Source organism: Gallus gallus, chromosome 1 (assembly GCF_016699485.2).
Source record: "Gallus gallus isolate bGalGal1 chromosome 1, bGalGal1.mat.broiler.GRCg7b, whole genome shotgun sequence".
Classification (NCBI taxonomy): Eukaryota; Metazoa; Chordata; class Aves; order Galliformes; family Phasianidae; genus Gallus; species Gallus gallus.
In genome coordinates this window covers 40286125-40301398 of record NC_052532.1, presented here as the reverse complement: position 1 = coordinate 40301398, position 15274 = coordinate 40286125, and the positions used below count along the sequence as shown (strand labels likewise).

The 15274-nt window shown below is 38.7% G+C and overlaps 2 protein-coding genes across 22 annotated transcripts in view; one reads left to right on the top strand and one right to left on the bottom strand.

Moving 5' to 3' along the window:
• PPFIA2 (PTPRF interacting protein alpha 2) overlaps positions 1-9145 on the top strand; it is a 301624-nt gene extending 292479 nt beyond the window's left edge. For 16 of the 21 annotated variants that reach the window (XM_040667681.2, XM_040667691.2, XM_040667631.2 and 13 more), the window contains 4 exons: positions 950-1125; positions 1220-1288; positions 2186-2345; positions 3809-9145. In XM_040667681.2, the coding sequence (XP_040523615.1) occupies positions 950-1125; positions 1220-1288; positions 2186-2345; positions 3809-3867 (464 nt within the window). In that variant the 3' untranslated portion in view covers positions 3868-9145. The remainder of the gene's footprint in view (positions 1-949; positions 1126-1219; positions 1289-2185; positions 2346-3808) is intronic. The other 5 variants (XM_040667694.2, XM_040667593.2, XM_040667587.2 and 2 more) reach the window with 3 other exon arrangements.
• Positions 9146-10779: 1634 nt separating this feature from the next.
• The window catches only part of ACSS3 (acyl-CoA synthetase short-chain family member 3), a 78061-nt gene continuing 73566 nt past the window's right edge, over positions 10780-15274 (bottom strand). The window contains 4 exon segments of the mRNA XM_416118.8: positions 10780-11640; positions 11900-12075; positions 12155-12254; positions 14852-14974. Of these exon segments, the coding sequence (XP_416118.3) occupies positions 11575-11640; positions 11900-12075; positions 12155-12254; positions 14852-14974 (465 nt within the window). The 3' untranslated portion in view covers positions 10780-11574.

Genomic DNA, 15274 nt, shown 5'->3' with positions numbered 1-15274 from the left:
CCTAATGACACAACCAGGCAGGGGTTGGGCTCAGCAATGCCAGGCTGTGGTTGGACCCGTCCTGACACCAAAGTTTGAGATGTGATGGAGAACACTGCTCCTGGGAAAAGCTCTGCTGATCTGTGGCTTCAGGAAAACCCCTCACGACTCCACAACACAAAGTGCAGCACAGTATTTCCCACTCATGGGTACAAAAAGCAGTGGGAGTAACTCTCTTTCAGTCTAATGGACAGGGCAGGGTACTTGTTTTTACCACAGCAGAATCCTCTTAAACGGTTTCCCAGTTCATTTTGTTGCCTTAGCTTTCTAATTTCCATGGACCTGGACATTAAAACCAGCTTTCAGAACTAAAAATAGTTCCAGTCTCTAACACTGTGAACTCTCCTCCAGCTTGGGCAGGTGTAGGCCCAGCCCACATTTGTCTGATACAAAACTCTCAAATGAAACCTCAAGGAATGGGTATTTGTGCTGCTCCCCTGCACGACAAAGCTGTAAAACCTTGCTTAAGAATTGGAAAGGGTTTGGGGGGTGTCCATTACACCCCCATGCTTTCTCAGGCCTGCTTGCTCTAAGTTCATCTGTCTCAAAGTGAGGTGATCAATCAAGTGAGCCACAGGGGCTCCTTTAGCGCTGATAAATGGACAATGGGTCTTTAGAAGAGGTGAGAGGAACAGTGTTCTGGAGGTGCCCTCTGGAGGCACCTGGGAAACAATTTTCTTTAGAAACCATTCAGAACAACCATTTAACAACCATTTAAGGGAAGGCAGCTAAAACTGCAAAGCTATTCCCACACCTCAGGTTTTGACTGGGAGTTACTGAAGCCATTAGAGCTGTGGCAAGAGTTTACTGACATTCCCCACACAGAAATTAAGCCAGTTTGAACGCATGCAGCTGTACAGTTTGGAAGGTACCGGTTACCAGGCCCTGACCCAGTGTCATGTTCTTACAGATGTGCTGGTGTGGAGCAACGACCGCGTCATCCGCTGGATACAAGCGATCGGCCTACGGGAATACGCAAACAATATTCTAGAAAGCGGTGTACATGGCTCCCTTATAGCACTGGATGAGAACTTTGATTACAGCAGTTTAGCTTTATTATTACAGATTCCAACACAAAACACCCAGGCAAGTCCGCTCACACTGCTTCTGGTTAATCTGTACTCGTGATTGCCATTGATTCCTCTTCAATCATTTTAATTGTTGACTTTGGTGTCTCTAGGCACGGCAGATCCTTGAGAGAGAATACAACAACCTTTTAGCACTAGGAACTGAAAGACGACTTGAGGAAGTAATTAATTTTATTTTCAGTATTTATAAACTATCACAGTAAAACATAAAAACTGAATGCAATGCATGAAGATATGTTAATCCACCCATGGTTCAAAAGAGTCAGATACAGGTGTTTATAAAAAAAAACAAACAAACAATTAAAAACCAAGGTTTTTAAAGTGACCTCCATATGGCTACATATTCATCCTTAGCATATGGGACACTAATCTATGCACTGCGCTCTTAAGATGAATGCTTTCCGTGGAGGAAAAATGTAGAAAGGCACAGGGGAAGATGAGGGTGGATGGGGCAATGGGGAAAGGCCTGAAAGGTCTGAGTACCCTATTCTTTGGGCCACTTCAAACTATTTAAAGACAAAACAGAGGACAGGAAAAAGTGCATTTCTGGCAGTTATTTTTTTAAGACAATCAGTGTGTCCCACAGTGGGAGTGAGGGCAGTTACCTAGGAATCTCAAATCCGCCTATGGAAAACATTCATCTCAAGGTAAGACTCTGGTGCAGAAATGTTCAAGGAACAATAAACATTTTAAGGACTTGACAAAAATGTGTGATACCTACCAAGCCTGCGCATGTTTAATTCCATACTAGCGCTTTACTTAAGCCTCCGAATGCAGTAACAAACCACTATATTTGTGAGAAATCTAACTTCTAAGAAAGTATCCTCCAGTATGTCAAGCCACTGACTTATTGGAAGCTTTCCACCCTAGTGTTTAATATTAATATCTAAAGCATTTACTTTTATAAGAGCATTTCAAATGCACTGTAGTTACTGGACGCAGTGCAGCCAAGTAGGGCACTTGTTGCAGACCAGACCTGTCGGTGGGCGAGGTGGCAGCCAGGTGATCAATGGCCGACTTCCCTTTGCTTTATCCGACACAACTCTGTGTCTCGACAGAGCGACGACAAGAACTTCAGGCGCGGCCCCTCCTGGCGACGACAGTTCCCCCCCCGCGAGGTCCATGGCATCAGCATGATGCCCGGCTCCTCCGAAACGCTGCCGGCCGGCTTCAGGTTGACCACGACCTCAGGGCAGTCCCGGAAAATGGCAACTGACGGTACGAAGTCATTTCCGCACTTACAGAAAGCTGGAGGCTTCCCCTAGTATGCTAACCTGACTTCAGAGCACCTCTGCCCTGCCACGAACAGCCAGGTTCACCTAACTAGCATAGGATGGATGAATGGAGTCTGGGACAGTGGAAGGAGGGAATGGCAGAGCATTGACTTGGCATGCTAGTGATGTTTCTCATGTTTGTGTAAGACTGTTGGTATTCATTAAAAGTAAATATAAACCTGGCCATCCTGAGTGCAGAGGAAACATTCAGAAAGAGAGGTATTCATTCGCTGATATTCAGTCTGACAGTACATACAATATCTAAACAACTTTTTCAGCTGATAAACCTCTCCAATAGGCACAGTTTATTTCAGAGGGTGAGCTTACAGGGGGCTGTCATCTTTACTTTCCTATCTGACATTCAAAGAAGTCAAGTTTTTAAATTGTTTTAAGAAGGCAGGGAGAAAAGGAAAGCCCGTCGCAGCTCTTTCATCAGATATATGAACAATAAAAACCATGCGAGAGCACCTGTCTGAAGTTCTGAGAAGTACTGTCCCATTTCCAACAAAGCTCTTTATTTCCTCATGAGAGAATTTAAGTCTACAAACAGGTCTGTCTTACAGTAATGTAATACACTGTGGTGATTACATTTTGTAATCTTTAATGAATTTGGTATGAAAATTCAAACATCTAAATTCCATTAAAGTTTCTCACCTTTTAAAAATATTTCTTTATAATTGCAGTTACAGATGGAATGAATAATTTACTGATTGCATCACTGTATTCATTGACTCCACTGCTCATGTGCACGCTTTGCTTTTAATCCTGCACTTTTTGGTAATGTTGAAGCCGTACAAGAAGAATCCATTCCAAGGAGAACTCCATGCACAAAGAAAGGTGCAACCTCCCAGGGCACTTCCACTTCTGTAGTAGTCAAGACCCTTTTAAGCATTCATAGGCTTTGTCTTTCAGCCTCACTATGAAGCCGAAGATATTATTCCCATTTTACAGATGGGACACTAAGACATGGGAAATTCAGTGATTCACCCGATTTAACTCTGGTCTTCCAGACAGTTTATTACTGAGCTGGATACAGAACCTGGCAGACATAAAATGCAGGTAGCTTTGAGACCTACATCTTCATCTAGGATTTGGCTTCCTATCACCCACTGCTGAGAACACTCTGGTATTTAAACACTGCGGCAAGTACGTTATAAGGACTTCTAACAAAATAAATTCAAAATTAAGTTTAAGCTGTACTTACTTCAGGAATACAGATTCACCAGTAGACATGAAGAGACTCTGAATGAGTTCTGCACTAGACCATGCCCAGATCATGTCATAGAAAGTCACAGAGCAATTTAATAGACATCCTCCAAGTGGGAAACAGAATTATTTATTTTGTTCATGATTCTAAAGAGGTTCTGGTTTGTTTCTTCTTTTTTTTTTTTTCCTTGCAATTTGCAGTTGCTTCATCACGACTGCAGAGGTTAGACAGCTCAACAGTTCGCACATACTCATGCTGACAAGGCCTAGCAAAGACGCCAGCACTGAATTGCTGTGAGTATTCAAAAGGGGCCATCGTGGAACCTCTTTATGTACACCACACCCATTGCTCTTTGGCACTATTCAAGCAAGAGGCAGCGCGGAGCAGAGGACCAAACTCAGAGCTACTGGGGTGGCCATTTGATTAAACCTACGGTCTCAAGCTCAGTCCTGGAGACACTGCACCACTCCTTTCCCTACCTCCAACAGCAGGTTCTCTCTGCTGGTACCACCTTAGCAGATAAGACAACAGTTTCCAGATGGCTTCTCTTCAGGTGATGGCTTGCCAAGCATAACAAGTATGCTCTCTAAGCTAGAACAGGGAAGCAGAAGGAACAGGAACTGCATTCCCTTCATGCAAATTTGAAATATTTCTACCAGGATCTAGGGAAAGAAAGGAAAACAATCTGGTAAAGCTGATGAGAATTAGGTTTTTTTTTTTTTTTCTTTTAATGATATGGCTCCATTTAGAACATCAGGCAGCTGAATAAAACTAGGACAAAACTTCCCCTATGCAGAAAATCTTCCAAAACTATCCACTGCAGAGATTCTTAGTTCCCAAATCATTCAGAACTGACCAGCAGTAAAGAAAGGACACTGAGCTGGATGCAACTATACATCAAGTTCTGTACCACAGTTCATGTTGCACTTCTCACCACCTCTCTTTTAAATATGGCTATTAATGACAGTAATCCTGCCTAGGTTCTGCAGAAAAATTTTGCTGCTGCTTCACAAGTTTTCCAAAAGAACAACCCAACACGATGAGCGCTTTCATCAGTATGGCACCATTTCATGCTAATATTTTCTCAGTAACATATCATTTTGTTTTCCATTCAGTTACTCAGGGGAGTTGGAAAGTGCATTTGGACAGCACCAGAACCCCACCAAGGCACTGAAAATGTTTTGATAGCTGTTACCCATCATAGGCAAGACAAGACATGCCAGAATCTGCAAGAAAGGAATTGCTGTTCCTAATTTTCCCAACAAAGACCTTTTTTAAGATCTTCAACCAGGAGAGGCTTGGGGCCACCACAACTTTAATAATTCTGGGCACATTCAAAGACCACTAAGGAACAGCAAATGTTACCGATGGGAAATGCAGATTGCTCAGGATTCTGCTGATGACATCAGCCTTACTTCATAGATCCCAGGAGACTGTAGGTGTACAAAATTGTCATTTAGCAGAAAAAGAAACAAACTGTCACAGAAAAATAAGCATACATTAATTATTTATCTAAAACTGGCAAGCTTAGCAGCTGGTCGTACAAAGCTGACTACAGAGTACATAAACTATATAAATCTTTTAAAGTATACGTGCATGCAGATTAGGACTTGGTGTTATGTCAGTAAAATGATGACAATAATCCCGAATGGGTTCAGTGGAGGCAGAAACTGATAGCAGATATGTATATCTTTTAGCCTATATGCATCTGAACTGCAATAAATCACTGCCTATGATTTAGATCGTTGAAGTTCAGATGCTAAGCAGTTCAGCAGGCCAGTAACAGTCCAGGCACATAAGGCAATATTTGCCAACAGGTCTGACAATTACAACAAGGCCAGAAATTGAAAGTGGTATGTTAATAAAAATCAACATACGATTTCCCAGGGTGTTTATTCCCAGTTGATCCTACAGTAATTGTCTAAAAACTAGTAATCCACAAACAGAAGAAAAGCAGCAAAGCTTTGTTGGCATTGCATGTGTATGGGAGTTATATGTTTTGAGGAAAAAAAAAAAGTTTACAAAGTTATACAAGCTGTATAAGTGAACTTCCATTTCTATAGGAGCAGTTTTAAGTATTTCACCTGATTCAGGTATCAGTGATATAAATCACACTGGTGCTTGTAGCTTGTCCACTGTGCTGAGAATAGTATACTAGTCTTAAACAGACAAGAACTTTACCAGTCTATCAAATTTGATCTAAGTTGTAGGGGCTCTTACGTAAGGATGACTGAATGAATGTATGCTGCTTCTTTTGACTTACTGCAGAGTGCTTTTAGAGAAGTAACAAGATGGTATAAGCTACAACTCAGCCTATGCATCATTCATCAGTGCAATTCCAAACTGCCACCAGCATTCAGTACCAAGTAAAATCTATTTTGGATTTCAGTAAATTATATATAAATGATGCAGGAAAAAGATTTCCTTCATTATTATATCAGGCATGAAAACTTAAACACGCTGAGTTTGTTTGAAAGTGATTGAGGAATTGCAGAAGAGTCTTCACGGTTCTGGGATCACGTTTCCTGAGTAACAGCTTCTTCACGGAAAGAACTGATAGATGCTCGTACAAAAAACCTTCATTATAATATCTCTTGAAAATTTTCAGATCCAAGTCAGACTGAGACCCAGGCTTGCAACACCTTGACTAAAATACATCAGTCACCATGTTACTACAGTGACTGCACTATTTGCACATGCGACTGTTTCTAAGTAGGCAGCAGAGGAGTTGGGTACCTGCATGGGCTGTTGCACAGTAGCAATACAAGTGTATTCTTAAAATAGTAAAGAGCTCTATGCATATTAAAAGCAGCCTGAACAGAGAGCTGTAAATAGGTGGCACGTGGAACAAATGAGATGTTCTGTGATGACAGCAGACTGCAGAATTCTTGCATTCTGCTACCCACCTTTCTTAGAGAACACGTCAAAGCCTCTGATTTCAAAATAGTTTATGCCAACAATACCAAGCGGGTTCAAACATCCAGTTTCTCTGGGTGTTTCTTCAGAATGGGTTAAATCCTCATGCCTTCAAATTGTACTTCAGGGATTTTTTAAACATTTGTTGAAACCACCGTGAACTGAGATTTTCAGAACAGTTAACATGAACATATCCTACATGGCCCAGTCTGAGTATACTCTTAAGATCATGAATTTAAGTACATTTAGGACTACTGGTGCCAAGCCATTTCATATTGCACAGAAGTTCAACAGTGCATATGGGATGGTGCAGCTCCTGCTGCCATGGCTGTTACCCAGCAGAGCACCTGGAAGCCAGGTCCACAGGCAGTGGATTCGGCAGTCACATTGTGCAGCCTTCCCTTATAAAACACTTGTCATCACCAAAACCAAAGGCTCAGTCAGGACAGTTTTACTGCCACAGGCTGGTGCAGAGACCACCACGGTTTCACGTTTATTCTGAACAAATGTCAGGGGATTTGGTAAAACCAACTATGTACTTCATCAGTGAAGGATTCCAAAGAGGATTTGTAAAGACAGATGGAAAAGAAGAGTTCCAAAAAGATGTGAATGATAATCCGGAAATAGCTGGTCCATAGCAAAGAAATCACGAGGGTCAAAAAGGTAAATGCTGTCAAGTTGCAGTGAGCAAGGAGAATCACGGAGTACATCAAAAAGGGACATGGTTTAGTGGGCAATACTGGTGGTAGGTAGAAAGTTGGACTAAATATGTCAGAGGTCTTTTCTAACCTAAATGGTTCTATGAAAAGAATCTGTATGCTTAACTGGCTATGTTCAACTTTGGGCCAAATAGTCAAAGGCCTGCAGAAGCAGGGAACCCCAACTACCAACACTGAATCAAAACATCACAAAAAACCAGCTATAAAGTTAACGTGCATGGGAGTTGGTTTTGATCAAGAACTAGTGTGTATTAGTAGAAGATTAAAATGCTTAATTAATGGATTTATGTTATAAATTTAAAATTCAAGAACAAATACATGTTTCCCTCAGAAGTTTCAATAAAATGTGCAACAGCTTACCTGGCATCATTGTGTCCTATACCAACCTGCCGTGACAGAACCTCGCTAATTAATGTTTGTTTATTTTTTCCTTTAGATGTCATCTCCTTCTTCTACTTTACCTGAAGTGCACTACCACTACTTAGGAAAAAAGAACATTAAAACTCTCTGCAAGAACAGGGTAATAGGGAAGAGAACACAAAGTTTCACAGATCTGACGTTCTTTTCACATGTTGGTTAATTTAAAATAAGAATACTAATGACGAAAAAATCTAAATTGCTCAAAAAGAAAACTAAGAGAAGAACAAAACAACCTCCCCCTTTCCTCTCAGCATTTCTGTCATCAGAAAATTTGGCAGTAGTACACATCCAAAGCTTTTATCAAATGAAGCCACTCATTTTTACATTGTTCCATCTGTTTTAATGTAAAATACTAGACATTACGTATTTACTGTGTATGTATTTCTTTTAAAATGTGTAAGTCTTATGTAAATGGTTATAAATATGATTTTTTAAAAATAAAATCTATGGTACATGGGGTCTCAGTGCAAACATTTGACAATACAGTGTCAATAATACTGTTTGTATCTTTCCATTCCACCATTTTTACAGTTTTTGGATTGTAAAAGTCAAACAACTATGTTTAGCAGAGTTAGAAGCTTCAACATGTTCCTACTGAAAAATCTGTCAATATTTAAAGCTGAACACCTGCCTCTGATGATGTATAATAGAATGACATTACCTGGAACTGGAGCCAAAATGGACCTCTAAAGACAACATGGAAATGTCAGATACTTATAGAGAAGCACCATGATGGCTCACCTCTTAAAGACACACACATAAACCCAGAAGAACTGTTTACAGAAAAAAAAAAAAAGAAAAAAGAAAAAAAAAAGCAATTTAATAAACACAATTTATATGAAAACCAAAAACTTTCTTCTATGTTACCTGCGGACCAAGAAGAATCTTGCTTTACCAAGAGCCACCTTTTCGTTCCAGGATCTTCAGACACCAGCCAGCATTGGAAAATTAAATCTAATAATTGCATAGAATGAGATTCTCAAGTTTCCGAACATATTCCATGGAGAAAATGAAAGAGAAGCTAAACCCCACAATTTCTTCATCACAACAGGGCATTAGACAGGCTCCTGTCTAACGTTACGCTTTTAGCCAAGATGGCCTTGCTGAGACTTCACAGAAGTCTGTTTTATCAGAGGAAATAACTGAAAGACAGAGTGATTAATATATAGTGTATAAAAGTTTAGAAGAGCAACTATTACCTGCTGTGGCTTTATTTGGTGGTGTTATTGTTGTTTATTCTTTGTTTAAATGGGAAGTTTCAAAGTAAGACCTACTTAATAGTCATTTTACCTATTTGCTATTTTTCTGCTGCTTGATCTTAGCTCAAGACCTGTCTTTTAGTTATTTCTTTTAGCAGTTTGATCTGCAATGTTTGCACGTACATAAACATTTGTTTTGTCTATTTTCATTTGGCAAACTTCAGTCAATCAGATGGTGAAAGATTTTTCTCCCCCAATGTCAATAAAAAAGAATTCAGTGCTATTTGTGTTTATAAGTCTATTAAGCTTGGTATATAGTCGCATTAAAATAGTTTGGATGCCACATACCTCTCGTAGCTATCAAAGCCTAAGCACGTTTTGCCACTAACAGGTATGAGTTATGGTGAATTTACTGGCCAGAATCTGCCACGAGAGGGAGCACAGAGCTTAATGATGTGGGTGATAGGATGGCTTGGGATAGAACGCAGCTGCACAGGGACATACAGTTTCCTGGGCTTAACCAATGTTGATGTTCCTAACTTTTCTTCATTAGCCCTCCTTCGAGCTACTTTGGCCCAGAACATCACAAAGTAAAGCAATGCAGACACCACTGGAAGTGGCTGTAGTATCATCTGAATACAATTTGCTATGTAAAGTCCAGTTTCAATTTTCCAGTATTTCTTTTCCAGTCTACGCTGTCACAGCCCACACACCAATTCAGGGTGAGGGCACAGAAGGGAATGGGATATGTTAACAAAAAGAGCGAGCAAGACCTTGTAACTGAAGCTCTAGGCATAGTGCCCTAGGAGTAGCCCCAACTCATGTCCACAGTGGAAAAAAAAAAACAACAGACCATTATATTTAAAAACACATTTCTTTAAAAAAGTACTATTATGAAGTCTAGTTTTGATCTAAGGCTGGCATATAAAAATCCTGGTACATCCCTGTCTCCCCTATGTGAGCCAAGGCTCTACTCCCAACAGTTACGGATTATGGCTATGCTAAGCACTGCCTACATGGCTCCAATCCACAACTAGCAAGTAACAAATGCACCAATCTCTTCCACCCAAATCCCTGGCCATTCAGATCTACCTACATGTTTCTTCTCTAGAAAAACAAAATTAAGAAGAAACAGTAATCTATCACTTGTTAAATGCAATTGTTCTTCCTTGATTGTACAACCACATTGCTGGGCAGCAACAGAACCACATACAGGAATAACCACCTCTTTCCCTTTCCCCAGCTAGGCACAAGCCCAAACCTGTAAATAAAACATTCTGCAATCACAGTTGCTCAGAAAAAAAGGCTCCTCTGGGAAACAAAAGGAGTGTTTTTCCATAGTGCATTGTTGCTGCTCTGTATCTGGCTTTTCTAAATGCTTACATAGAAATCATTTGGTATTTCTGGAATCCTCTGCATGAGCAGGGCAGGAGCAGTGAGTGCACCTGACAATTCTGCCCTTCTCCTCCTTCTCAATCTTGATCTTGAATGATTTCCAGAAAAAACAAAAAGTTCTTAGAATATGCTCACAGCTTCTGAATTTGGCAACTGCTTACTGTTTATTCCTCTGAAAAGCAATGCTGAATATGAAAACCTTTTCAACTTTTAAACTTTTCATTTGTTTTTACATGGATTTCATTTATTTTTACGAGGACTTTTACATTTCTTCTTCAGTTAAAAACTGCAGGTTGAGAAAATTAATGCATTTAGAGCATGCATCCTCCATCTCCTGATGTGCTGAGAACCCTGAATGTATTTTGAAACAAGCTACATCATCACAAAGGGGCTGCCTAGGACCTGCACTCTCTAAATTTCTTAGCTATATATACACCAGCAAGCCTGAAACATCTAATTATGCCTGAAAGCACATCCTAGTTACCCTTCTCCTAAGAGCAATAAAAGCCACCACAAATTATAAAAAAAAAATCAAAGCATAAATGCCTGCATTTATTTAAAATACATGTTTTCCATTCAACACTACCAAGGATAAATCAAGATTTAATTTAACAAACTTGAAAGTCAGAAATAATCTATTATTCTACAAAAAAAGACACTTCAAAAAGTCACTGAACAAAACATTTAGAAGAATCTAATTTATAACAGAAAGCCTTAGGAAAAAAAAAAATCAGTGGAATCCAGAAAACTAATTTTAAAAAAATTAAAGCTCATAAAAATTTAAAAGGCATAAGGCTTCTAATTCATAAGTGGAGACAAGTTATGTCTGTAATGACTTTCACATTAGGATTTCTACTTACTGCTGTCTTCAGTTTGAGTCTTACCTGAAAGATGTTTTAGTCAAACTCAAGTTACTGGTATCTTTATGCAATAACAAATATAGCAGAATCCACATCATTGGAGGCTGTCAAGATGCAGTTCAGTAGGGTGCTAAATAATCTCTTCTAGGTACCCTTTTCCTATGAAAGGTTGGATGCGATGATCTTTTGAAGTCCCTTCCAACCCAACCAATTATATTTAAAATTCTTAGCAATCTTTATATCCAGCATACAATGACAACACACAGAGACTTCAGTATGCTTCACTGGCTGTAACAATATGGTAAAAAAAACACAGTATCTGTATAGAAGAGTTAAAAAAAAAAAAAAAAAAAGTAGTCCCAATCATTATCATTATTAGTTTTTAAAATATTTATTTCCTAATAGAAAGTCTTTGCATATTTCAGTAACAGACACTTTTACTGGCCCATTATTCCATTTACTTTTTCTTCAGCACTTCTTCTATGTGTTTAAACACACTAGCGTCTTCAATGGTTGGCGTTATCTGAAAACAAAGAATATGCAAAAGCATGTAATAATAGACTGATGTCCTTCAACAGTAAATCAATTTTATTTCAGAATTTCAGAATCTTCTAAATCTAGCCTGCAAAAACAGTCAAGAGAAAATTATCTGGAAAGCTCTGGAACATTAAAATCTTTTAAGTAAATCAGAGTAGAATACAATATAGTATCTGAAGTCATGGACCGGTTCTAGTATGGTCTAGAGAATCAAAACCATGATGATGTGTACAGCCCCCACTTACCTTATACGGCTTTCCACTGACCAGTGCAGAAAGAGCTGAACGTGGTATCTTGCCAGAACGTGTTTTTGGTAGCTGTTTCACAAACACCCCCTTCTGGAAAGCTGCCACAGGACCAATGTTATTTCGAACTTGCTCAACAATATCTTCCAAAATCTTCTTCTCTTCTGTCTTTATATCTAGTAAAGAAGTTCATGTCCTTTAATTATTCTAGGACCCTTGCAGGTTTTACTAACACCAGTAGGAATAATCTCTCACCGTCTCTTAGCACGCACAGCGCAAAGGGAACGTGCCCTTTTAAGGCATCCTCCTGGCCTACAACAGCACAGTCTGCTACAGCATGATGGAGGAGAACACACTGAGGGACAGAAAAGAAAACTAAACGAGATTAATAATAAACTGAGCATTTTAGTGAAGAAATTCCGTAAGGAGGTACATAAAAATAGACTTACTGATTAAATATTGGCATCAGTAATTACTTAGTCAGTACACTTCAGGACTCTAATTACACACGTTAAAAACGCATGTGTGAATACTTACATAGGTGCCAATGTGTATTCTTCAAATAAATTTAAGAAATAAAAACATTAGCAGCGTAAGATACAAATGCAGAACCATAGAATCATGAAATCATCTAGGCTTTTTCTACTTCACCCATTCTTTTTCTGCTCTGACTTCTTGACCCTGCCTATAGCAACTTGATTGCCATAGAACTAAAAAAGAAAGTAAGAAAAAGATGAAACTACTTTTCATCTACTTTTCAGTGAATTGTAGGAAAGTAGACTGGTAAGATCTATATTAATTTCCTTTTGGAAATTAACTGGTCTACCCAAGAATCCCATCAATATGCTATTGACACCAGGACAGGTAATTTCATAAGACTGGAAGTGTAAATACTAACTTAAAAATAGATAATAAAATCAGCACCAGTAAACAATTTTTAGGTGACAAGTATGAAAAAATGAAGGGGCATTTCTTGAATATGATCACTGGGCACAAGGGACTTCGAATGCAGCAGCCGTCGGAAACTCCACTGTCAGAAAGGGAACTTTTCATGCTATATTTTTCAACTTTAAGTCTGTTGCATTGGACAGACAAGATTTAATTTGGGTAAATTCAGAAAGAGTCGAGCGAAGCTTGGAATCACAGATGTACAGACAAAAGAGAAGGATGGATCAACACAAGCTAAGCTTACCATAGTGGCTAACATTCAATGACTGGCAAGATTAACAGTAGAGTTACCGCATCTCAGTAAAGATGGAACTCCAGTGATACTAACAGATAAAGAAAAGTGTTTGAAACATAGTGAAGCTGAAATTCTTAGCCAAAGCACTAAGGATATACTTGTTAAGCTTGTAATGTAGCTATAATGTAAACACAGCTAATACACTTGCTTAACAAGGTGACTGACACTTAATTAGAAGACTATTCATTAAACCGCCAATTCTGTATTTACTGATCTTACTGAAAAGCTAATTGTGTTCTTGTTAATGCTTTTCCAATTAACTAGCTATTTGTTGGGAATGTATTAATGCTATTTTTTACCTTTGTTCAAAAGACGAAAAGAAAAGCATCTGGAATTCTGTAGTGATGAAGCACTGTTTCAGGGGAAAGCTCTAACTAACGGGGAAAAAAGCAGCAATGCTACCTGGGGACGGGTTTCAGACAGATACAAAGATAACACTGATGAGAAGATAATCTGGTGTCTTGTACTGCTTCAGATCTGGCCTGAAGCTAAGAAACAATACCCCTGAGCAACAGAGCAGTAATAGATAGGGATGAGATTCCCCATTGCTGCAGAGCAACACAACAAAGCTCACTTCAAAGGGAAGTAAGTTTAAGCAGACTGAAAGCCATCTTCATGTCTTCACAGGCCCATATCAGTACTGCAGCTGGTTCAACTCTGGCTGACTGATCCTTTGAAGGACTGTCTGCTTTTATCAGAATTTGGTCACTTCCATCAATCAGACAATCAGAGTTTTGCCTATACTTCAAGTTATCAAGCCTAAAAAAAACCCAAACCACTGCAGTCACCAAAACATAACAATGTAATAATTAACGTATTGCAAAAACCAGTATCACAAAGCAAAACAGAAAACAAACAAACAAACAACAAACTACTATGTGATTCAGTGAAGAGTTAAATTCAGGGTTTTAAAAAAAGATTTTTCCTTGTACATATCTAGCACACCTTTTCCTAGTCTCCCTGAATAAACAACTGATACATCATTTGGAAGTAGCAGTCACAGCACTTGTGAAAAGGGAAGTGAAAAAAGACCTGAAATTCAGATAGCAACATCAACAGCAATATTTGCAACTTTCTAAGTTGCATGGCTATTATATTAATCATTTTTAATTTATCAGTAGGATTTAACAGAAATTTCCATTGTTCATTTAGTACTTCTCAGACAGTAAGACGGATACAAAAAAGCTCTCAAGAAAGAGAAGGAAATTCTTCAAATGAAGAAAAGGCAGCAAATGTTGGTCTATGTTAAAAGAATTCAGACAACACCAAACATTTTAAAAAAGCAAACAAAACCACAACTGAAAAGTTTATTTAGGAGTATATGTTTCTACTCCTAAAGTGACTGCAGCAGCTAATGAAAGGACTTGACATGCTGAGCCTACATTAGCATAAAGTGTTCTCAAGTAAACATGTCATTAGAGCTTTCTGGAATGCCTTCCATCCTACCATATTGCTCCTTAACTCTGCCTTCATACGTCAAATCATGGCTATTATATCAAGTCTACAGTATAAAATGCTTTATATTGTTCTGGAAAGAATTTTAATAGGAAGGACCTGAAGCAATTAATGTCTTCTGCTAAAAGTACTAATGCAAATGCAATCGAGAAAAGCAGAAACTAGACAGATTTCTCTGAGATTTTCTGTCTCCATAAACTTGGCTTACTTTATGCATCTTTCACTCTTCTATATTACGGCCAGGAAGTGCTCACCTCTTCAATTGCACCTGCTGAAATTCTGTGTCCCGCAATATTGATCACATCATCAGCTCGAGACAGGACATATAAATAGCCATCTTCATCCATATAGCCTGCATCCATAGTATCATAATATCCCTAAACACAACACAACACAATCAAACAACAACAACAAAAAAAAAACAACACCCAAAAAAACAAAAAACAACAACAACAAAAAAACCCAAACCAACTTCAGAAAACACTAGTAAGAGGAGCCATCTATTTCCCATGAAGCCAACAAACAAAACTGATTGTGTCAAATGATGCCTGAAAGATTTAATTCTATGCTATTTTTCACCATTCTTATGTCATCATATGCCTTGGAGCTCTCTTTCCAGAAGGTTTTTGCAGCCTTTATTAAGACAGAAGATGAAATACATAAACCTGAACTTTTTC